This window comes from Vigna angularis, chromosome 10 (assembly GCF_016808095.1).
Source record: "Vigna angularis cultivar LongXiaoDou No.4 chromosome 10, ASM1680809v1, whole genome shotgun sequence".
In the NCBI taxonomy this organism is placed as follows: Eukaryota; Viridiplantae; Streptophyta; class Magnoliopsida; order Fabales; family Fabaceae; genus Vigna; species Vigna angularis.
Window position 1 is genome coordinate 17,736,173 of NC_068979.1, and position 25,265 is coordinate 17,761,437.

Genomic DNA, 25,265 nt, shown 5'->3' on the forward strand with positions numbered 1-25,265 from the left:
TGATCTAGCACACCGTTAGCCACTTCAGAGAAAATTTAACGCCGTTACTTTTTGAGTTCTAAAAATTTGAGTTATCTAAAGAAGAGGATGAAAATGAACAAACTTTGGAAGAGGGACGAAACCCAAATCGCATAATACTTGAGAAAGTAAAAATATATTTAACCATTCATAAAATGAGACCGATCTTATACTACAAACCTACAATCTCAAACAACTAATAGGATGAACCAATACAAAAGTGAAAAGTGAAAAAAAGGTGTACTTAATAATCGATGAGATGTATTTAGTAAATGTCACAGGAAATTTCTATAATATGATGAGTGTCACCAAGATCGATTTTATTATGATATTTATTGATGGTTTTCCTTTCTTTAAAAAGTGATATATTCATAAAAAATTAAATTAATTAACCACAAAAATAATTAAATTAACCCAGTGGGCCTTCTCTATGTTTTTTTGTGAGAGTCTTTTTCGCACTTTAGTTTTGATGCATTTATTAGTAAAGAGTGGTCTAGCCCTATATGAGACCGAGGTCAGTTGATCCAACGGTCCTAGTTCGATCATGCTCCCAGGATATTCCCTGTGCACAGCTGAACTACCCCTCGGTACTCCACCGTTTTTACTTCAACGCAAAATCTTCGCCTCTTTCTCTTTTCCAATAACCCTTCATCCTCATTTGTCTCTCTTGAATGTGAATCCGAATCTTGAAGCTCGTATATTTTATTATCTGTCAAACCGTGGTGTTGACGTTTAGTTTGCACTCTCTGCTTCGAGTCGCGGGCAATGGGACTAGGGTTAGGTTTAGGGTTACGCTAGCTCTCAGCGATTCTCACGGTAACTATTCGGAGTTGCAGAAGCTTTTGCTCAGTTGATAGTTTAGGGTTTCGGTTGTCGCCATGTCCGATCATTCGAGGGGTCGCGTTACCATCACTCTAGGGCGTAGTGGTCAGGTAGGTTGCAATTTCGTTCAATTCGGAATTTATTGTAGGTAATGTTTTCTATACAAGGAACTTCTTCGTGTGCTTTTCGTTTGTTGTTTACGTCTAGTTCTACTATCGGCATGACTTTGTGCTCTTCTGTTTTTTTTTTTTTTCTCTTTTCAATTTATTCATTAGGAGTAAACGAATGCAGTTCAATTTAGATTTTTTTCGCTACCACTTCTTACCTTTTGAGATAGAGTTTTGCTCTGATTTTTCATGATTGATTGATTTCCGTGACCTTGTATTGCTTGAGGTTAGGTTGTGAAGAGGGATGTATCTTCTGTAGATGTTTCTTCTTTCTCTTCTCTTCCCTCAGCTGGCACTAAGCGGTCTGTAAGAGACAGGATTGGAAACAATGTAGATGGTTCTGTGTGGCACGGAAATGGACTTGGCGGCAATAAACGGTGCGTCTCTAGTTTTTTTGTTATATAGACTGACAAATGTGAGAGAGAGAGAGTAGTTTTCCTGCTGTTTGTATAATTTAATTGTAGCCAGCTTACATCAAATTTGCTGTCCATATTCTCTGCAGACAGCGAGGAGATGTAAGCATACAAAATGGACTGGATGGAAGTAAGCTCCCTTAGCAGTCTTTACCACCCTTGCATCTTTATGCTACTCAATGGCTTTTATGTTTCTAATCTTGTTTCTCTAAATTTACTTATTTGGACATATTGGTAAAGATGATCTTCGGTTGAAGCTCATGCAAAAAAGTGCATCTAGGCATGCTGACAGCAACGGTAGTAAGAGGCATATGGATCTCCGTGAAAAACTTTCAAAGACAACTCACTCTCTGACAAATAGTTTTAGTTCAAAGCAGCGTATGCCAGAATCAAGGGAAACAAGTTTGTTGAGGCAAATTCCCTCGGCTAGAAGTTCTGATGATTTAATGCGCATGGAATCCATGAGAAGCTCGTACTCTCCGTGGACATGGGATCATATAAGGAGAAGATCACCAGATGGGTTTCCGAGTACTTCAAGGGGTATTTCCCCTCAAAGGGATGTCCAAGACCTACAGAGAAGGCCATTAAACAGGACATATGATGGCGTCAGACCAGTTCCATATGTAAGTCGAGATGTTCTTGAAGCTTCGAGGCCTCCAGTAAGTACACCTCAATCTTTCATGTCACGCTCTACAATGTCCACATTACCTCCAGTAACTGCAAAGCCTGTAGCATCTCATGCTGGCCAACTTCCTCCATCAAGCAGTGTTGCCCAAAGGTCATCATATGTGGTGAGTATCAATCATCTTCTGACCTGTAGATATCCATTTTTCCCATTACCATCTGGTGGATATCTGAGTCCATTGTGTTTCTCTCGTTTGTCTATAGCACCTGAAAGGGGGTTGTTTTATGTAAGGAGAACATATAGGCTTGAGTATTCTATAGCCATAAAGACAAACAAGGATTCAATAAAAGATTCTTTAAGGAATCCTTTTTATAGCAACAGTAAGTGGTGAATTATAATTTTATTGGGGGGATTGAGTACAATTACAACTTCATGATATTCTACTATGGGGACTGTTTTTGGAGGATTGGTATTTATAAATTTTGGTCGTTAATCGGATTTGATAATTAAATAGGTATGTGTGAACTCTGCAATCTGCTTTTGGTGATAGCTTAGAAGCTCTCTTTCTGGTAATCCTAGCTTCCTATGTAAGACAAATGCTTGAGTGACTGGCTTAACTGGATTTGTAGATTTGGGTCATGTTAGTTAACTTGATACAGTATGCTAAATGTTTTAAACTTTGCACTGTCAATAATTCGAAAATTGGGTGCCTCCTGGAGTTTTTCTTATATTTGTCCCAGAGTGTGGTTATGCTGAATCTGCAATTGGGAACTTAACATCACATGGATAAAAGTCCAAATTTTGGTTGAAATGCAGAGGATGAAGTATTTATACTAACTAGTGAAAATCCATGATGTTCCCCTCTGTTCTTAGATAAATAAGACAGTGTTTTGGTGTTACTTCTATGATTCCAAATCATTTTATCCTTCAAAACCATGTTAGGTATAGACATCCTTGGTTTCAATCTACCACATTTTTTCTGTTGCTTTTTCAGCATGCTTCACATTTTGACATTTTCCAGCCAAGGTCAGCACTTAATATCCAGTTTCCTTACTCAATGTCTTTCTTCCTTCCTTTATCCTGTGCACAGACATTGGGTTTGTGGCATTATGTGTCCAATTGGTGTTGTCTCGGGAATTTTTAGGAAGGTATTAACTTTAAAAAGTAGATGACCTATTTCTCACTGCCTTATGACTTAGACTAACTACGATTATTTGCTTAAGCTGTGGTTTTTTAATATCGATGATGAATACGGCTTTATTTTTTGGGTCTTATTTTTAACTTGAACATTAATATTTGTTAAGTGTAAATTTTTTGCATTACATTTATTATCTTAAGTGGTGTGGAGTAGCTGCCACTACCAAAAGCTGACACCCACAAAATGAGTTGCAATTAGCAGCTATACAGCCACAACTCAAATTTTCTGTGATAGCAAGCATTGCCGAGGATTGGATTGGAACTTTGGTGGCAAGATCATCAGCATTTTATAAAAGCGATGCCACCATCTGCCATCCTACTATAGCGTTTCTGGGTCAGATCTAGGACCCATTTCTTTAATTTGACCTTAACTTTGGATTGTTCAGTGGTGTAAAGTTGTGCATTTTCTGGTTTTTAATTGTTTTTTATCATTTGATTTGAGTTTTTTCTAGTAGTTTCTTTCTTTGTCTGCACACCGGTGATGCATTGATATATGTTCATTAGACTAACATGTCTGTGTCGAGGATGTATTTGACACGGATACAGTTAGATATCTTTAAAAATGAAAGAGTGCTTAGAAGTTAGAATTAATGTTTTTTTGTACATCAATTTATTGTTTTACGAATCTTTGTACATTAATGTTCTAGTAGGTTAAACCTTGATCAAGTGAAAGAATTGATCGGTGAGGGGTGGCAATTTATTTATTACTCCACTTGACTACAATATCGATAGAAGCAACTCATTCTCACCACTTCTACATGTAAACTATAATTTGTTTATGCATTGAGTTTCATATGTTTAATTTGGATACTATTTAATAATGATTTTCAATTTTAATTTGGTTTCTTAAAAAAATTACAATAGTATTTATTTTAAACATATCTTAAAATATTTTATCCTATATATTTCAAGATGAGATGAATAGTTGGACATGAATGGGAATTGATGCTTAACTATGACTATCTAATTCTGGAGGGCATCCAATGATTGTTTTCATCCCCCAAACATGGTCCTAGTGATGGTTATGCTTAGCTCCCCTCTAGGAGATATAAGGTCATATAATTAATTGTAATGTGGTCCGTATTGTTTTTATTGATAGAATGTTGGTTAGTTGTGAATATCTCTTTAAGTGATAAGTTGGCTGCCTTGGAAAAGCTAAAGGGTTCTATTGTTTTATCTGGTGAGAATGATTTTGTCCTCTGCTACCCCAACTTAGACTAGATCATGGCGATGGTTACATTCCCTTTTAGGAGATATGATGGTCAATATGTGGTACATTCTTTTATCGCTGGAAATGGAATGTTGGTTTGGTTATGAATGCCTCTCTCAATGACAACCTTGCTGGCTTATAGAAGCTAATGGGTTCGGTTATTTTGTGGATGGTTTTGCCATTTTGTTGACCCTGATTTGTTGAGTTTACTTGTTCTGTGTTGTTCATATCAGTCCTGAGTTTATTGTATTTGCACAAGTTGAATGTATTATACTTTTCAGTTAAATTGATTGAACCAGCAAGTTGATTCGAACCTTAAAAAATGTTTGGGAATAGGGCTTGGATATTATTTGGTGTCTAACTCCCTCATTGTGTGGCATAAGATGCTTGATAGGAAACTTGAATAACTAGCTTCTTCCTCCTCTAAAATTAGCTTTAAGATGGTCTCCAAAGTGTTTGTGTGCTTATAAATTGATATTGGAGCTGGTTGTCATAGTTTGGAAGGTATACATATGAAGTGACTGACTTAAAAGGGTGAGTAAAGTGCTGTATTGTGTAGCTGTTGATATGTCAACTTTTAAAGGAAATTTTACTGTAGGGACTTGGGTTGATATGTCCCACATTGAGCAGCATGGGATTCTTGACGGAGTACTCAAGTGACTTGGTTCTCCCCTTTTGACATCTAGTTTTTGAGGGAGGGTTACCCCAGTGCTTGGGTGTTATCATGTGTTAGGATCAAATTTCGAGGTATGAGACCTAAGTCTTATATTGAAAGGATGAGATTCTAGTGTGGGGTTTAAAATGCTTACAACCACTATTAGCTTTTAAGGAAGGTTCCTTAAGTTCTTGGATCATTTATAATTGGTATCAAAGTTGGTCATTAGAAAATCTTTGGTGCAAGATCTTGAGCTGGGATCTAAATACAAAATCTTACACTAAATCCAAAATAAAGATCTCCAGCTTGGAGGATGGGTTCTTGTAGAAAAAGCATGAATATTTGCACATTTTCCAAGATCTACCACTAGAGCAAAAGTTTAATGAGATCTTAAGAAAGCTTATGTCCTATGTGATGGACGCCAAAAAGTAGTGCAAGATCTCAAAATAAGATCTTGCACTAATGAGGCTCTTATAATATCAAGAAAAGCTGCCTATCTGTGGAGGAGTTACTAAGAAGAACTAAGTGAAGCATGTAGAGTGCATCTGCCAAGACGTCAGTGTACTTATGGAGGGAATAATTAAAAAAGCTAAGTGAAGCATTGTAAAGTGCAACTGTTGGGATGTCAGCTTCTAGTGTAGGTGATTATGATTATGGGTATTTTGGGTTGACCAAATTCCACATTTAACAGTATAGGATGCTTGGTGGAGCACTTAAGTGGCTTTGTTCCTCCCATTGACAACTACCATTCATAGGAGGTTTCCCCAAGTGCTTAGGTGCTAATCACTGATACTACCTCATGTGACCCTTATTTGATTCATTGACATGAATTAACATCTTTGATTTATGAAGGCATTTTTTAGTTATTAAAAAAATTAGCATGTAGAGTGCATCTGCCAAGACGTTAGTGTACTTATGGAGGGAATAATTAAAAAAGCTAAGTGAAGCATTGTAAAGTGCAACTGTTGGGATGTCAGCTTCTAGTGTAGGTGATTATGATTATGGGTATTTTGGGTTGACCAAATTCCACATTTAACAGTATAGGATGCTTGGTGGAGCACTTAAGTGGCTTTGTTCCTCCCATTGACAACTACCATTCATAGGAGGTTTCCCCAAGTGCTTAGGTGCTAATCACTGAAACTACCTCATGTGACCCTTATTTGATTCATTGACATGAATTAACATCTTTGATTTATGAAGGCATTTTTTAGTTATTAAAAAAATTAATGAGCCGAATAGTCTTGTAAGAATGGGGAAGGTTATACTAGAGAAACACTCATTTAGAAAAAAGAATATTCCATCAATAGAATGTGCTTTGGGTGCCTCTTTATTTAAACGAAGTTTCTGTGTGTAATGCTTATGCGTATCTGGCATTTTGCTTATGCACACATTTGCTCTATGTTTTTTGTGAAGAAATGTTAGCATATATCAAGACAAAATTTAGCAGACAAAAGTTTATGTTAATTGCATTTGTAGTTTTTTTTATAAAACGTTTTGAATTGATCATGGATACTTGAGATATGTTTAGTTCTTGAAACAGATTAACTGTAAAAAGTTCATCCTAACGTGTGTATTTGATGGTTATCATATAGGGTGATGAACAAGTACAACAACCAAACCAGACTGTGGATGGTCTGTTACATGCACTAGGACTTCAAAAATATGCCATTCTCTTTAAGGCAGAGGAAGTATGTAACTCATTTCTTTCTGTAAATGAAATCATATTTATTATGTATTTACTTCAGATTGAAACTGTAAAATAATTCTAGAGGGCTTAATTGATCTCTCTCACAATCTTCTATTTATAAGAATAAATTGATATACAAGTACATGATAAATAGTGTAACCCTAGACACAATATAATCATGATAAATAGGGTAATCCTAGACACAATATAATCATGATAAATAGGGTAACCCTTGACACACTATAATGATGATAAAATAGGATAAATATCCTAACACTCCCCTCAAGCGGGAGCATACAAATTGTATGTACCAATCTTGGAACAAATAAACTCAATCCGAAGACCCACTTAAGATTGAACTGTAAAATAATTCTAGAGGGCTTAATTGATCCCTCTCACAATCTTCTATTTATAAGAAGAAATTGATACACAAGTACATGATAAATAGGGTAACCCTAGACACAATATAATCATGATAAATAGGGTAATCCTAAACACAATATAATCATGATAAATAGGGTAACCCTTGACACACTATAATGATGATAAAATAGGATAAATATCCTAACACTCCCCCTCAAGCTGGAGCATACAAATTGTATGTACCAAGCTTGGAACAAATAAACTCAATCCGAGGACCCCTTAATGACTTGGTCAATACATCTGCGAGTTGATCGTTTGACCCAATAAACTCAGTACATATTTCTTTGGTTAACAACTTTTCACGAACAAAATGACAATCAATTTCTATATGTTTAGTCCTCTCGTGAAACACTGTATTTGATGCAATGTGGAGAGCAGCTTGATTGTCGCAATACATCTTCATAGTATGGATGTCACAAAATTTAACCTCTTGAAGGAATTGTTTCACCCATATAAGTTCACATGTTAGTGATGCCATTGCCCTATACTCGGCTTCCGCGGTTGATCGAGCTACTACATTCTATTTCTTACTTTTCCATGAAATAATGTTTCCTTCCAGAAAAACACAATATCCTGTAGTAGACCGTCTATTAATAGGTGAACCTGCCCAATCTGCATCACAATACCCAGAGACCTGAATGCTTCCTTTATCTTCATATAACAATCCTTGCCCGGGAGCCTTCTTTACATACCTTAGAATGCGAATGAGAGCATTCCAATGGTCAACACATGGAGCCTGCATGAACTGACTAACCACTCCAACTGCAAAGGATAGATCTGGCCTTGTAATAGTGAGATAAATCAATTTTCCAACCAGCCTCCTATACCTCTCTGGATCGGAGAATAATTCACCTTCTTCTGTCCTTAATTTCTGGTTTGGGTCCATGGGACTGTCTACCGGTCTACAATCAATCATGCCTGTTTCTTGTAATATATCAAGAGCATACTTCCTTTGGGAGATTACAACTCCATCTTTTGATTGCGCTACTTCAATGCCTAAGAAGTATTTGAGACTTCCAAGATCCTTGGTTTGAAAATGTCTACACAAGTACTCTTTTAGTTGAGATATTCCAACCGCATCATTTCCTGTAATGACAATACCATCAACATATACTATTAAGTAAACACATTTCCCGAGAGAAGAATGACAATAAAAAACTGAATGGTTTGCTTCACTGCGTTTTAGCCCAAATTTTTGAACAATGGAGCTAAACTTTCCAAACCAAGCACGTGGGGATTGCTTGAGGCCATATAGAGATCGATGCAATTTGCATACCATACCAGACTCCCCCTCAGCAACAAACCCAGGAGGTTGCTCCATATAAACTTCTTCCTCAAGATCACCATGTAGGAAGGCATTCTTGATATCCAATTGATGAAGTGGCCAGTGACGAATGGCTGCCATGGCAAAGAAGAGACGAATAGTAGTCATCTTGGCTACAGGAGAGAAAGTGTCACAATAATCAAGACCATAAACCTGAGTGTAACCTTTTGCAACAAGCCGAGCTTTGAGCCGATCAATTTCACCATCAGGGCCAACTTTAACTGCATACACCCATCGACAACCAACCGCCTTTTTTCCTGGGGGAAGGGGCACCAGCTCCCAAGTATTACTGTGGTCAAGAGCCTGCATTTCTGCAATCATAGCTTGTCGCCATCCAGGATGATCAAGTGCTTCTTTCACATTCTTGGGTATAACAACAGAGGACACTGAGGATAAAAGAGAAAAATAGGAGGGCGACAATCGATGATAGCTTAGAAAATTATAAATGGGATGAGGGTTTCGAGTGGATCGAGTACCTTTTCTGAGGGCAATAGGCCATGCTGAATCATTTGCACCAGGAGGCGTGGGAGGAGGTGACGAGGGAGAAGAATCTGAAGTAGGAGATTCACCATTGTCTTGGGGAGGTGGACTATCCATTGGGGCCCTGTGTGGGATGATCTCAGTATGTGGAGAAACAGGTGTAGAAGGATTGTGATCAAGACTTGGAATGACAGAGACAGTGGAGCTATTTGACTCAGCCATTGGAATAGGAAGGACCTGCTGGAGGATAGAAACATCCTGAACAGATGGAGAGAAGTAAGGAGTCTGTTCAAAGAATGTGACATTGGCAGACATGTAATACTTCTTAGTTTCAGGAGAGTAACACCGATATCCTTTTTGAAGTCGAGAATAGCCTAAGAAGACACATTTGAGAGCGCGAGCGGAGAATTTGTCTAGACCTGGAGACATGTCATGAACAAAACATACACAGCCAAACACTCGGGGAGATGTATGAAAGAGAGGATCATTAGGAAACAAAATGGAGAAAGGGACTTTATTATTAAGAGAGGAGGAGGACATCTTATGCAGTTAAGATGGCATCCCCCAGTGATGGACAGGAATATGGGCACCAAGCAAAAGGGTACGAGCAGTTTCAACCAAGTGTCTATTTTTTCGTTCTGCTATACCATTTTGCTGTGGTGTATGAGGACAAGTAGACTGATGTAAGATACCATGGGAACTCAAGATGGCAGAAAAGGAGGATGAGAAATACTCTTTTGCATTATCACTTCTTAATATTTTGATTACTTGACCAAATTGATTCTTGATTTCATTCAAAAAGGATGTAAAGATAGCTAACAATTCAGAACGATTTTTCATAAGATAAACCCAAGTACATCGTGAATATTCATCAATAAAGGTAACAAAATATCTAAAACCAAAGGAGGAGATACGACTAGGTCCCCATATATCAGAATGGATGATGGAAAAACTAGAATTACATATTGATTGAGACCTTTTAGGAAAGGAAGATGTAACATGTTTTCCTAATTGACATGACTCACATTCTAAGGTTTGGAGACCACTAAGTTCAGGACACATCTTTTTTTAATTTGGACAAATGAGGATGGCCAAGTCGATCATGTAGCACTTTAGGATTAGGAGCAACAACACAGGACACCCTTGGACGAGATCCAAAATGGTATAATCCGCCAGCTTCATATCCTTCTCCAATCTGTCTCCCTGAACCATGCTCCTGTATAACAAAAGATTTATGATCAAAGGTTATTGAACAATTTAACATTTTAGTCAACTGGCTTAAGGAAATTAAATTAAAAGGACAATTAGGGACAAAAAGGACTGAGTTGAGATTGAGGGAGGGAGACAAAGAAACATGATCGACTCCTTTGGAAGAACTTTTAGATCCATTTGCAAGGGTTATGAAATGAGGTTTTTCTCGAAAGGAAATAGATGAGAACAAAGAGGTATTACCAGAAATGTGATCAGAAGCACCTGAGTCAATTACCCATGAATTTTGACCTTTCATAGATTGAGAAGCGCAGGTTGTTGATGTATTGGGAGATTGAGATGGTTTTGCCAAGCTGTTAGACTTTAACCTTAAATACTCTTGATATTCATCCTCAGAAAACATAGAAGTGGAAGTTTCAGTTTTCGAAGTGGAAGTTTCAGTCTTCGAAATATTGGCGGTTTTGGAAGGGAAACAATGTAAGGAATAGCAATTCTCTTGAGTATGACCCATCCTTTTACTGTATGTGCATTGAGGACGTCCCCGACCTCCTCATCCTCCTCCTCTAGTGTCACATCCTCCTCTTCCTCGTGTAGCAACCATGACAGATGGTTCCACTAGTTCATGCGCTTCTTGAGTTTGAGGTATCGGGACACGCAGAAGGCGAGTGGTCAATGTTTCCATAGAGGGGACCTCATGACTAGTTAGAAGTTGATCCTTAGATGATCAAAATCGGGATGTAGGGCACAAAGACCATGTAAAATTTGTCTAGTTTCTTTTTGATATCCTCTAATGGATCTACTTCCAAAAACATCCTAAGTTCTTCGACAGCAGATTGGGCTTCAGCCATGAAGGATACCATATCATGGTCTGCCATTTTAAGAGATGCAAGCTTGTTCGTAGTGTCATAGAGACGTTGAATATCGTTGGCATAAATGCTTTGGGCTTTCTTCCAAAAGGAGTGACAAGTTTTGAAAGCCCTCAAAGATACAAGAAGTTTGGGTTTCACTGATTGCCATAACAGGACACACAACTGGAAATCTGCTTGTTTCCACTGATCAGCTTTTTCAGTAGGCACATGGCTTCTATCTCGCTCAAGGTGGTCATAATGCCCTTGGCCAAGGAACCACATTTCAATGGCAACAGATCATGATAGATAATTTTTTCCATTTAGCTTCTCGAAAGTAATTGATGGACTTCCGGGGAAGGAAAGAGTACTGCCAGACGCCATTTCTGAAGAAGACGAATAGTACTAGCAAGGAGCAAGAAAACCCTAAGGGTTTAGACGAAGGAAACTGTGACAGTGATGGACGACGGTGGCCGGCGGCAACGGTGGCCGGCGGAGACGGTGGCCGGCGATGGATGACGGTGGACGGTGGCCGGCGGCGGACGGTGGCGGGTGACGAGGAACTGTGGCGCCGGACAGATATATATTACGAGATAGAAACCAGAGCGGGATCGACCCGCTCTGATACCAACTTAAGATTGAAACTGTAAAATAATTCTAGAGGGCTTAATTGATCCCTCTCACAATCTTCTGTTTATAAGAATAAACTGATACACAAGTACATGATAAATAGGGTAACCCTAGACACAATATAATCATGATAAATAGGGTAATCCTAGACACAATATAATCATGATAAATAGGGTAACCCTTGACACACTATAATGATGATAAGATAGGATAAATATCCTAACATATTTATTTTCAATTGATAATTTTTATTCTCCCGTGTTCAGTTAGATGTCAAAATCATCTACTTATTGGTACTGGAATGCTAACTAACAAAATGACTGTAAAAGACTAAATATTGGGAACTTTCACATAATTGTCCTGAGGACATTCCCGAGTAGTATTTTTCCTATTGAATTAGTTTGTGTTTTTCTCTTTCAGGATAGTTTGTTTCATTTTTGTTATTGGTGGTTGGATTCTCGTAAGTTCTGTGTTCAATTTTCATGTTTAGGGAAATATGTTCCATTGAATGACTGAGACTGATAGGATATAAGATAGGGGTGAAAGAGCCGAAGGGTGGAACAGTTGGAGAAGGCGGGCAAGGGGCCTATAAATGTAAACCTTTTGTAATTCTGTAGGGGAGTTAATCAATTGTATACTTTGTACAGCCCGGTTTCGAACCTGGTGAGAGGGGTTAGGCCCTCGAGTTACACTTTGTACTCAGTGATTGTTACTGTGATGAATAACATACCCATTGTTTGATTCTTTCTGTCTTGTGTGAGTGCATATCAGTGGTGAGGGTGACTGTTAGGTTCTTACACTAAAGATTCCTAACAGAGACTCACTTCTTCAACTTGGTTACATTATTGCATATTAGTTTCAGACTAAACTCTTTTCTCTTTAATTGAATTTTATAGTTTTATTCTATTTGTACTGTACTAGTGTTCATTGGCAAATTGTGTCATTGTTGGTATGATGTGAATGTTTTGTAGTTGCATAAATTGGGTATAAATAATCTTTGAAACTGAATTTAGGCTTAACTCAACTTGGCTTGCGAGATAGATTTTACACTCACTTATATATTGTTATTTGGCCATATCCCTAGTTGATATAAGGTCTTCAACACCTTCATTCGTGCCGATAATTGGACATCTCAAGTGTGGAAATAAATATTTATGGTGCCACGAACGCCCAATACACCTTGCTAGGGATTGGCTCTGATACTGTTTTAGAAAATGGATTTAGGTCTAGCTCAATGTTATAAGACTGGTTTGAAAGGAGAGGCTTACACCCTACCTCTATGCTATAATTTGATCATATCTATAGTCAATGTAGGATCTTTTACAAATGTTAACAATTGAAGCATTATTTAAGAATTACGCCTTGTAAATTCTTTTGATATCTTTCTTCTTTGGGTGGCTTTCATCCTTACATGAAGGGGCAATACTGTAATGATTAAACTTAACTCTTAAATAACAGCTTGAGAGCTTACTCTTACTATCAATCTCTTTGTTTTTTAAAGTGTTCAAGTGATCATAAATTGTTTTGTGTCTCAATTTATCTTAGTACGGATGTATGGATTAAAGGAATATAAAGTATGATTTTGATAACTATGCTTCCGCAATGAATTGTTTTGTTCTAATTTTGTACTGCTACTTATCTTATGCTCTGATATGTTCAACCAGGTGGATATGACTGCATTGAAGCAGATGGGAGAAAATGATCTCAAAGAACTCGGGATTCCTATGGTAATTAATTGTCTTTCTTTTCATATATATTCAGATGTTTTTCAACGAGGTTTACTGTTGTGAATGTACACCAAATATATGGATTTAGGCATTGTTATATTACATTCAGATAATGTAGCATAAGTTTGGCTAATGGAGTTTTGTTGGAAGATATCTTCATGTTAAATATTGTTAAACACTATTTTTTGTACTCATGACCTCAGTACAAGCTTGTCACGTACCAATATTTCTCATTCTCTTTCCTTCTATAGGTTCATCATCATTGTTCAAAGTTATTTGATAAAAATACCTGTAAAACAAATTATAATGTCTCAGATGTCAAATAGCCCTTAAGAAAATATAGATTTGACTTCTAAAGTGAGAAGGGTTGTGCTTAGGGGATAAGCTGCTGTTAAAACCATAGATTAGAAAATCAACTATTGATCAAAACCCATGTCCCTTGAATTCTGGTATCTGAACCTAGTGAAAGGTGGTAGTCCGGGTATTTGTACTTGGACCTTTTACGTTGATGTGCCTATAAAGCTGCTTGCACCAGTTGTGTCCTGTAACAGATGGACAATATCAAGAGGAGGTTGTCTGCGTTGTATTTGATGATCAGGGACAGTGTGCGTGCTTGCTTGTGTTAATGTGTTTTTGATGTGCTTTTGCTGAGTTAGTACTCAATTTTGATCTTATGCTGTTATTTGTCTAATGGAGGTTGATTGGATTGCAGGGTCCAAGGAAAAAAATTCTTCTCGCTCTCTTGCCCCGTACCAAGCGTCAACAATGATTGACTCCTATCCTGCTTGACGCCGAAACTGATACCATTGTTGGATCACCACTCTTTACTTTTAATTTTAAACTTTATAGTTTGGGTGATGGTAAAGAACAGATATGAGAATTTTTACGAATATAACATCCCTTGTCCCTTGTGTAGGGTTCGAGTATCCTTTGTATCCATTGTCGCATTTGATTATAATTCGCACAAGTCCCGGTTTAAATTCTCGTTTTTTGGAAATATTGATCTGTAATATATGCTTTCTTTTGAATGAAAGAAAGAAAATTAAATCAATTCATATGAAACCTTGTCTAAACATTTGCATTGAGCAAGGTGTCAGCCAAATACGCTTAACTTTTTCCACGCACACTTTCCAACTCGTGCCCGAAGTTTGACAATTTAGAGAGAAGTGCACCACTTAATGCTTGCAATCCCATGACGTTTTTAGTAACAATCACTTTTTCAAAACTTGTCTAGCTTTCGGTCTCAATTTTCTTTTGCTATTGGGAGGAAACTGTGTTTCTGCTGAGTTTAATGATAGTAATTTATTGGTTCTTGAAAGAATGTTCGGTTCAGCGAATCTAAATGTCTGCATCGAATCTGCGTTTAGTTTACTTCTCCCAAAATTGAAAACATCGATCATTTCATGTCGATAAGAACCCAATTCCTGGCCCCAGATGCTGAAAAAATGAATTTGTGGAGGTAAAGTTAATCTCTTTTGAAACTGTTGGTGATGCGTTATTATCAGATTAGATTTCCTGCGGTTTCTAGAATGAGCACTGTGCTCATGTTTTTTGGTGCGTCACGTGTTTCGGAGCTATATAAATCGTTTTCGTCACTGACCGTTGAAGTAAATTTTTATAATCGCATATTCTTAAATTCGTCGATAAGAAATACAGTCTGCAAAGATTTAAAAAAGGGAAAACACAAAAGCACGTTAGTCGTTAAAAATGAAAAAACAAACATTGCCCTTGATTTGAATAGTTAAGATACGTAGTAATTGGAAATAAGTAGTATGACGAACATTTTTAACTTTTTTAATAAGCAAGATGAGGTTTTAAGTGATTTGTGTAATTTGGGGTTATGATTATAACATTTCAACTTTTGTCCACGTTGTCTCATTTTCTCTTTGCGTTGAGGAATTCAATTATAAATTTGTAATATAAAAAATATATTAGTTAACTACATATTTTATACTAAACTTCAAATTTACGACTTTTGTTATTTAAATTTTACACATTTTACCCTCTTATTAACTACTGGTAAATTGCTAAGAGTGTGATGATGAGACTGATGTGGAATGATTTTCGGTTCAAGGCCTAATATGAATTATATTTTAAATTGTAAAATTTCCTAATAAAATTAATTTTATGAATTTTATAGCTGAATTTTCAATATCAGAAATTTTATCATAAAATTTTAATCATGCTAATTTTACCAAAGCATTTTTAATTTTATGAATTATAACTTCGAACTTTCAATTTCAATCGGTCTACCATTAAAATTTCATAATTGTAATATTTTACCTTCTCGTTAATTGGATACCAACTTACTAATAATATGAAATGTGACTATTGTATTACCAGGTGAGTTTATGGTAAAATAACAAAGTTATTTCTTTGGGTAAGATTCAGGAAAAGGAACTAAATATGAAATGTAAATTCATGTTAAAAAATATTAAAATAATAATGTGTATTTTATATTATTTCATGTGGTAATTTGCGTTATTTTGGCTTTGTGACACAATATATATAAATTCATTTGGATTAATTTTAAACCAAACTAATATTACTAAAAGTTTATATATTTTTACTAAATCTCAAAATATTTTCATAAATTTGTATATTTTTTAATTATTTGCAGTAATCTTTTTCGAAAGCAGTTAATTAATAAATATATTATTTGAAATTTTTGAGCTTTAATAGATTAAAATGATTAAGATATAATAATTCAAAATATTGTTTACTTAAAAATTGTATAACTTTTACTAATGGTTCGTGCTGTATTTTCTATTTAAAATAAAATTTAAATTTCACTGTATATTTTTCTAATTTTACTTTATTAAATAACTTTTGTGAAGTATTAGTTATTTTACTACTGTCTGGACATCAGCCCAAATATAATATTAAAATTTATAAACCATATACTTGTAAAACATGAGAGTAGGTAAGCAAATCAATGTCTCACAATTCTGAACTTCTTCATAATAAAATACAGATAAATTACAAAAATATTTAATAGTTAAAAATAATAATCATTTCTCATCAATGGCTTTATGAAATAGTTTTTAATTTGTTGATTATATTATTATACCTTCACCTTTTACATTGTTTATTAGTCACACTATCATATTATTAATAAATTGGGACTTGATATAACAGTAAAAACGCGTATAATTTTAAAACTTGGATGGTAAAATTCATAAAATTGAAAGTTTAATAATAAAATTTATGAAATTAAAAGGTTCATACTAAAATGTGTAATTTATATATTTTACTTTGAAATCAAAGTCATTTATTGATCACATTATTGTATTGGAATCAATTGACATAAGGGTAAAACATGTCTACCTTTTAATTTGAGATGATAAAAAAAGTTCGTAAGATTTAAAATTCAAATATATATATATATATATATATATATATATATATATATATATATTAAAATATGCAATTAATCGAAAGCATTTTTGTTCTTTTAGATTTTCCTATCGTACATTTTCTTTTTATACATTAATACAGTCAAGAAAAACGACAGCGGTTATTTTCACTTATAGGCACCGATTCCGCAACCGAGACATATACAAGTGAGGTAAAAAGTCTATCACTTTTTTCCTCGAATCAGAACCGAGACAAAAAAATGTATGATTTTGCCTCGGTTCAAATGCAACCGAAGCATTATATGATGTTCCTCTTTTTACTTTTTTTTCGTGGTTGAGTCTTATGCCTCGGTTTGAAGTTTAACCGAGGCAATAGAAGGGTTTTTTTTTCTTTTTTTTTACACCAACACGTTAATTATAGAAAATAATGAAACCATTAATCGAGTTCATGAGATCTTTTTCCTAGTACTGTTTGTTTTCATTCAAACAATGTTTTTTGTCTTGGGTTCTTGTCAGAAACTCAAATTCTAAAGCACAACTATTTACAAAGCATAACATGATATCATTAAATTTAAATAATGAAACTCCTTTACAATAGCGATCAAGGCCGTTTAAATGGAAATAATTTAGAAACCATTGATGTTCATCTTTGTGCATGAAATAAAGTACACTAGGTGCAACCTCATTGAATTCCTTCTCAACATGCCGTGCAAGTTCTCTACCAAAACCATAGCCAAAGGATCTTTTCCTCGCTTGCAATGATCAACAATTGCAAAATCAGCACTTGAAAAATCAACAATAACAACTGCCACATTATTGAGTTCAGAATGAACATTAAAAACCAGAACCAGAAGCATTAAAATCATAATTAGCAGTGACAGTAATAAAATCAACAACATCAAGATCTGAAACAGAAGCATGAAATTCACCAGCTACTACAACGTTGTTATCAATTAAAACTGTGTAAAAATAAGATCAATCAGCAACATCAACATTTGGATCAAAAACAACAGCAAGTATATCATGATCAATAACATAAACTAAATCAAGAGCATTGGAAGTGAAATCAATAATAGTAGTGTCAGCAATAGGCTTAATAAGATCAATATCTATATGATAAAAAAGTATCAAAATCAGCAACAACTATCAAAATCTTGAACTGAAAAAGTTTCTTAAACTACCTTACAGTGATGGGATATATAATTGTAAAATCCCAACTTCTTTTTGTTGAACTAAAGGCACTTGTTTCCAAAGAGCCAAGTCAGGGAAAATCCAAGTTGCCGTTAGAAGCGCATGCCTCTCTTCAAAATGCTGCATCCAAAGCATAAACAATTATCACTTTTCAAACATCTCCAATGCCATTTTCATACACCATTTTGGTGATTATCTCACAAGAAAACAAATAAATTGAATACTTCACTAGACAAAACATCACGCTCCTCATTCTGAACTATGGCAGCAACCATAATGTTGCTTCTCATTTTCTCATCTCTTACCTCATTTTCGGAGCCATGTCACGTGGTGGACAAAGAAGCATTACTAGAATTCAAGAGTAGGATCATCTTTGACCCTTCAAAACTGCTAGATTCCTGGACACCTTCGTCTGACTACTGCCACAGTTGGGAAGGCATCGCATGAGGTTCCAATGGCAGGGTCATCAACCTTACTAGAATCGACGTCGTGTTCGACGTTGATAACATCTCTGTATTGCAGGTTCCAACACAACTCTCTGTGAGTGCGGAAGGCTTACCGTAACTATGAAAGGCTTGCGATGAGGAGATCCCTCTCTCGAGAGTGAAGACGTAGGAAATCGAAATGGAGAGAATGGCTGATGCGGATGGAAGCAGCGTCGTGGAGATGAGAGAAATAAGGTGGAGCATCGCGGAACGGCAGCGGCCGACGACGTGGTTGAATGACGGTGCTTGCGGCGACCCTAATGGCTGGTGATGGTGGTGCCCTGATGCTGGGGTTTGGTGGAGAAGAGAAATCGGAGGCGGAGGGAGGCAAATGAGAATCGCGAGAGTGCAAGAGAGAAATTCGTTTGGTTTTTTTATTTTAACCTAAGGGTATTACCTCAGTTATATTAAAACCGGTGCCTAAACCCTTTCTGTTACACCAAACTAATGCCTAAACCATTTAAAATTTATATTATATGCTTCGGTTGGCCTTCTACTCGAGACAATAACATCTATAGGCATCGATTCATATATAACTGAGACATATAACCACTCAATATTAACGAAAATGCCACCGCGCTTTTATACGCTTCGATTTCAATAAAATCGAGATGTATATAGCACGTTAAAAAAGATTTTTTTTACTAGTGATAGTTTAGTTGCTGAATTGAATAGGTTTGCTTTAGAAAGAAACTATAAAATTGCTTAAAAAACTGTCTTATCTTTAGCTATTTGACACTGAACATGACTATTATTCACATATACCTCACCTCAAGTTCTAATCCATTGGTAGAAAATATAGAGTTTTTATTTTATTTATTTATTTTTCTCTATATTTTTTACTGGCAAATATTTGTTGTTTCTTTTTATAAACCCTATTTCATGAAAAAAGTTATTATTTTAATTGCTACTTTTTTAATCACGTTCTTATGTTTAGGTAGTTATAAATTTCTTAGTCAAATCTAAAAGAGAGAAGAATAAAATAACGATAGAAGACTTGCTAAAAAGCTAAAAATATAGCTTTAAAATAAAGAAGAATATCGATTATAATTTTCAATTAGTGTAATCTTCTCAAATAAACAAATAGAAATGGAAGTAAGTGAAACTAGACTTTTACAGTGTTAAAAATCCTTCAAAGGTTCATGAGGTAAGAATAATTAGATGACATTATTATTAAAATAATGATAATTGACACATATTTATATTTATTTGATATGTTATAAGAATGAAATAATTATAGAAAAATGAATTTTTGTAATTTTTTTTGAAAAGAATTAAAAAAATAAAAAAAATATAATATAAAAATATGTATGTTTCAAAATATATTTTTTTTATTATAAAAAAAAATTAAAAAAAAACTAAACCAGTTCTAACATTTGGATAACTGTTACCAATAGTTTTTCCATACCTAAAGACCTAAAAGTCATTTCTGACAGTTTCTGACAACGCTATCCTTTGCGTCGGATACTGCTTTTTAACCAAACTAATCCATCCGTTGTTAAATCATCGCAGAAAATGGTTGAAAGGTGTAACTTTTTCAATGCCAACAAACCAGATTACCTTAAAATAAAGGTTAAGATATAATTAAATCAAGACTCTAAACAGATTTTGCAACCCTACGGACGATACAACTAAAACAAATTTACAGCCAACAGTTACTCGTCCTAGCAATCTGAAAGCAAATCTAAGATGCCCTTATATGCTGCTTTTAGCCTTTACATGGGTCAGATTAGATTTTCAGGAAAGTTCTTCACACACACTCACAATGGTTTCTGATGTCACTTTCACATAATACTGGTTTTTAATGTCCAACAGCAATTTCTTGATCTATTGCAGATAGGTTTGAGGGATAGCCTTAAAGTTACGACCTAAGTCAGCAACGAAACAAGGTTGAATCTTGGTAGTTTTAGTATTAACCTATAGTGTTGATCCAAGTGTGTTTGATGAACTGGTATTAAGCATACATTTCAACTTAGCATGTTTCTCCGAAGCAACATATTTTTGTCGTTGATATAACATGAGTGTATTATCATATAATATTCCAAAATATATATATATATATATATATATAAAGTTTTTCTTAGTCAGTTTTGGCCTTCTATGGTGTGTGATAAAAAAATAGTAATGCCACTTTGGATTTGTCCAAAAGCAAGGGCAAGGGAGAGGAAGGTTTTTTGGAGGTAGGGACCACGGTTTGATATTCTGAAACCAACGTGTAATGAAATGGAATTAGCTAAAATCAATCAATCAGCCAACGTACCCACCCACTTAGCCACCATAACCCAATTTCCTCCCTCATGGCCTCGTTTTATTCCACATGTTAGGAGAGAGTGAAATGAAATGCTAGATGACAGCATGCCTACTTGGAATTCTCCTCCTGAAGCAATAAAGAGAGTTTAATAAGCATGAAAATGGAGAAAATGGAGTGGGAAATTGATGAGCATGAGAGGCTTATTGGAGGAACAAGTCAACCAATGGAAGATCTAGTTAGAGACAATGGAATAAAACACAATCTAATGATTTCTAAATTGTCCCAAAAGCAACAAAGTGTGGGACCAACTATAACAACTGTCCAACGCAAATGCTGCGTTTATTTGTAGAATAATACTATAGTTGATGACTTGATTCACCTGAAAATATAAGTTTTATAAAATATAGGCTTTGCCTGCTCTAAGAAGATATGCCCAGATCTTATGGAAGACTCTTATTAGTATATATGCTGACATTATTGCCCACTTTCTTTTATTCTTCTTTTAGCTTCTTCTTTTCTATATATCACAACTCCATTCATAAAACATGGTCAAGAAAAAACTGATTAAGGCTCTTTTTTTAAATGTCATTGTGGGTAGAGGGATCATCACAAAGAAGCTTTATTCAGTGCTGAATTTATACAGATGTCACCATTTTATGAACAACCTCAATTCAATTAACTCAAGTACATAGGACTTGGTTATGGCTTAATTAGCATCCAACATATATATTGCTGTAATATTCATTTATTTAACAATATGATTAGTCTGGGCAGAGGGCAATACATGAAGCAATGAAGTAATTGGCTGCTCAGTAAAATAATTAGATATCATGCATTTTAGTACAGTAGTAGATATGTTACAAAGTTAGTGCCCCTCTTTCTTTGACTATTTGTAGCTACAGTTAGTTTAATAACTTTAATCATGTCCTGAGTATGGAATATGTCTATTTTTAATAAGAGAAAAAGCCAAGTGGAACTATAAATATTATTAAGTGCTTATAGACCATCTGATTCCACCTTAAATAAATCACAGTGAATCCTCTTTGATTGACAAGTTTGAGGTGCATCTACTACAGTGCCAAAAAGAGTTTCTTTAATTACAAACATTGCATGAGAGACGGCTTTCTCTAATCTGACTTTTCTTTTTAATCTTTTATTCTATTGACTCTGGGGTACCCTTATGCTGTCCATGTACTATAAAACTAGTTTGTTTAATCGACACAATGCATGCTATGACTTGAAGAGTTTACTATAAAAGGAACACAAGCCTAAAAACTAACCACTGCATTTCCAACCTCAAAATATTTCTTTTACCAAAGAGAGATGGAAAAGGATATCTGTGATCTTTCTCAAACATGGGATGGTGATAATGGAAACGCAACTGAGAAAAGGCTCAGGTTATTTGGCTTTGAGCTAAACCCTTCTAAAGAAAGCTGTGTCAAAGAGTCTGGTGAAGGAGATGAAAGTGTAAACTCCTCTAACTCAGTCTCATCAGGAGGAGACAAAACCGTGCAAGAAAAAACCTCTGCCAAAGACCCAGATGAGAAGAAGTTCGAGTGCCAGTACTGTTTCAAAGAATTTGCAAATTCACAAGCATTAGGAGGGCACCAAAATGCCCACAAGAAAGAGAGAATGAAGAAGAAGAGGTTGCAACTTCAATCCATAAACCGTTACCTCCAACACCCTTTTCAAACCAGCAATGGATTTGCTTACCAAACCTCAGATAGTCCTTGGTTCTATGACCCCTCTACCTATAATTCTGAGTTCACTCTTTGTGAAGAACCTCAGATTAGCTTCAAATCAAATGTTATGGATACCAACTTTTCTTGTGATCAGAAATCTAGTTGGTATTCTGTGGCATCGCACCCCCCTTCACAACAAGATACTTGCATGTTTACTTTCTCCAATGCAAATAATAACTCTCCTTTCATCTATAAACCTTGCCACTTCCCTTCTTCAAACCAGAGTCATAGTAATGCCCTAGATCTTCAACTAGGCCTCAACTTGGAGTCAAATACAACAACTTCTCTAAGGAGGATGTAATTTAGTATATACAGGACTTGTAGGTTTCATTAGCAGTTTCTTTGTTTTTCCTTGAATTATTTTAATGCATCATTTCTCAAACATCTGGGATAAGGAAATGAGAAAAGGTAAAAAAAAAAAAAATTACGATTCATTAGACTCAGTTTACCTTGCCCCTGCAAAGCCATTCGTTGAAGAGTCTGTCAATGACTACCTTTCAGAATTCAGACAACATATATAGACAATTCATACGATGTATTTATCATAGCTTGTAGCCATTTGATATTACACACACTTCTCTTCATTCTAAGTACATATTAGATAACCTTCAATTTCATTCTCTATTTTCTTTTTCTGTGAGATACAAATATCAGTATCAATTGTAAAAAATTTATACTGTTTACGAACTGTAAAAAATTATCATTAGTATAAATTTTATTATGATTATAATCAAACACATATCTTATTTGATCAAATTTTTTTTCATAGAATCATCATATATACACCGACACAAACAATGGATTCTGAGACAAGAGAGATTATATAAATTTGTGACGATAAATTTATCTTCACAAAGGCCTTGCTGTAATGTTGCATGTTATGGAAGTGAAGAAATGGGGCATGCAAAGTGAAAATATAAGGCTGTCAAATCCGTAAACTCTGTAAATTAAACTGGAATATGGTTATAAACATATATCTTGATTGAGGTAGACTAACACAAATCTAATAGAACAATGGATTTCTTTTTTATCTAAAAATATTTTTCTACTTTGACAAGTTGCTTTTATCATCACCAATTTCTTAATCTCGTTTTATTTAATATACAAATTTCCCATGTGTTGTTGCTTGCATAACTAAAACAATGTTCCAATGAATTAAATCAAATTCTCCAACCAATGTTTGGACTTTTGACACAACTGTGAATCTATATCTCTTAATGTACTATGAATCTCAATCTCTCAGTGTCAATCTCTTTAACCATGCGTCACGCAAAGATTGTCAAAATTATGGAAAAGTGGCTCTAATTATGCAACAAAATTCTGAACTGTCCTATTAAATATTTTGCCACCTGTTACAATTTGTTGAACATGGGAACTTCTTGTATTAATTCAACATTTTTATTTTGCTAATGAAAAAAAAAATGCCCAAAACCATCTAATAATTATTCAGAATATATAACAACAATTAAATTATAAATATGAAAAAACAACATCATCAGATTAACTTGGGCAAACCAACCTTTCAAGCGTTTTATACATTGTAATTCTCTAGAGGTGGTTTGCTAGCAAATATCCAAGAAAACCAGTAACAAATAATAAAATGGTTTTAATATTATAAGCTAATAGGTACATTAAAACTTAGGTAAGAGTTTTTGTATGAAATATATAGAAGCGTGTTATTAAAAAAGCGATTTAGAAAAAAATATTATTAGCATTCTCCTTTATTAAAGAACCATAGTTATATTATTCTCATTATAAGAAATTTCAAAATTGTTGTTACAACAACCCTTTGAAACTTTTACCCACCCAAATTATAAAAGTCAAATCATTAGGATGTGTAACTTGGTAATTATAGCTAATTAGTGCTTTTCTATATAACCAAAGAGTACTAGAAAACACCTTATATAAATCAGCTTTTAATTATCATGTCCAAGAAGAGACTAAGTTCACTCCATTATAATGTACTTCCATTAACTTTGATACTTTGACAAATGTATGAAAAAAAATGCTTTAAATCGTTAGTTTTAATTTACTGTTAGTTTGACTTTACATTTTTTTATATGCTATAAATTATAATTTTCCTTTTTCCATTGTGCTTATCCCCATCTAACCTATAATGGTTTCTCTTTTTTCTTGCCATATCTTCTTTTTTTAATCTCCTAATATTATAATGAATGCTTCTTCTTCTCCATATTCATCATCAACTAACTATATATCAAACAAATTCTTAGGGTAAAATTGGGGGTATATGGGTGGAGCAAATCAACGAGATGCCTTGTTTTGTGGTTCCATGTGCCACTAGAACATGAAACCAAGTCTAGGCTTTTACTTAGAATTTGATTTGAATATTTTGTTTCATCAAATTTGACATAATTTATATATGTTTGTTGCATAGCAAACCTAACCTAGTAACCTATTACATCCTTAATTTAATCAGTCACCCTTTTAATTAAATACTAAGACGCTCTCCTAACTCTTATCTATACAAATTGATGTTTAATTATAAATTAAGACATCAAACTTACATACGATAAAGATATATAAATATTTATATCGCGCACATTTTTTTATTGTCAAACACTAGATGACAAACTAAAGCTCCTTTTTAATTATCTTTGTTTAATTAATCCTTTGTGTAACCAGCCGCCGGACACATGCTTGAATGGCATTATTTCTTAATATTTATTAGTTTGTGATTAATTAAAGAGAATTTTTTATTGAAGATCTTGGAGATTCGGGGAGAAAAACAAAGTCAATAATGTCCGTTCTTTCTAACAATATTTCAATACTAGATAGTTGAATTTAATT

General features: G+C 34.7%; 2 protein-coding genes across 4 annotated transcripts; both read left to right on the forward strand.

Annotated features, from left to right (window-relative positions):
* Window positions 1–461: 461 nt before the first annotated feature.
* On the forward strand, window positions 462–14,507 carry LOC108335898 (uncharacterized). Of its 3 annotated transcripts, XM_017572100.2 has the most exons (7): window positions 462–950; window positions 1,239–1,384; window positions 1,510–1,550; window positions 1,661–2,211; window positions 6,700–6,795; window positions 13,370–13,432; window positions 14,145–14,507. In XM_017572100.2, the coding sequence occupies exons 1-7, from the start codon at window positions 897–899 to the stop codon at window positions 14,199–14,201; spliced, it is 1,008 nt and encodes a 335-aa protein (XP_017427589.1). In that variant the 5' UTR covers window positions 462–896; the 3' UTR covers window positions 14,202–14,507. The 3 variants fall into 3 exon arrangements, with proteins under 3 accessions (XP_017427589.1, XP_052725237.1, XP_017427590.1); XM_017572101.2 differs by lacking the exon at window positions 6,700–6,795 and having other exon boundaries at window positions 529–950; XM_052869277.1 differs by lacking the exons at window positions 6,700–6,795; window positions 13,370–13,432; window positions 14,145–14,507 and adding an exon at window positions 3,040–3,204 and having other exon boundaries at window positions 528–950.
* A 7,465-nt stretch (window positions 14,508–21,972) lies between these two features.
* On the forward strand, window positions 21,973–23,074 carry LOC108335541 (zinc finger protein 5). The gene has a single exon (XM_017571578.2). The coding sequence runs from the start codon at window positions 22,039–22,041 to the stop codon at window positions 22,756–22,758; it is 720 nt and encodes a 239-aa protein (XP_017427067.1). The 5' UTR covers window positions 21,973–22,038; the 3' UTR covers window positions 22,759–23,074.
* The last annotated feature ends 2,191 nt before the right edge of the window (window positions 23,075–25,265 follow it).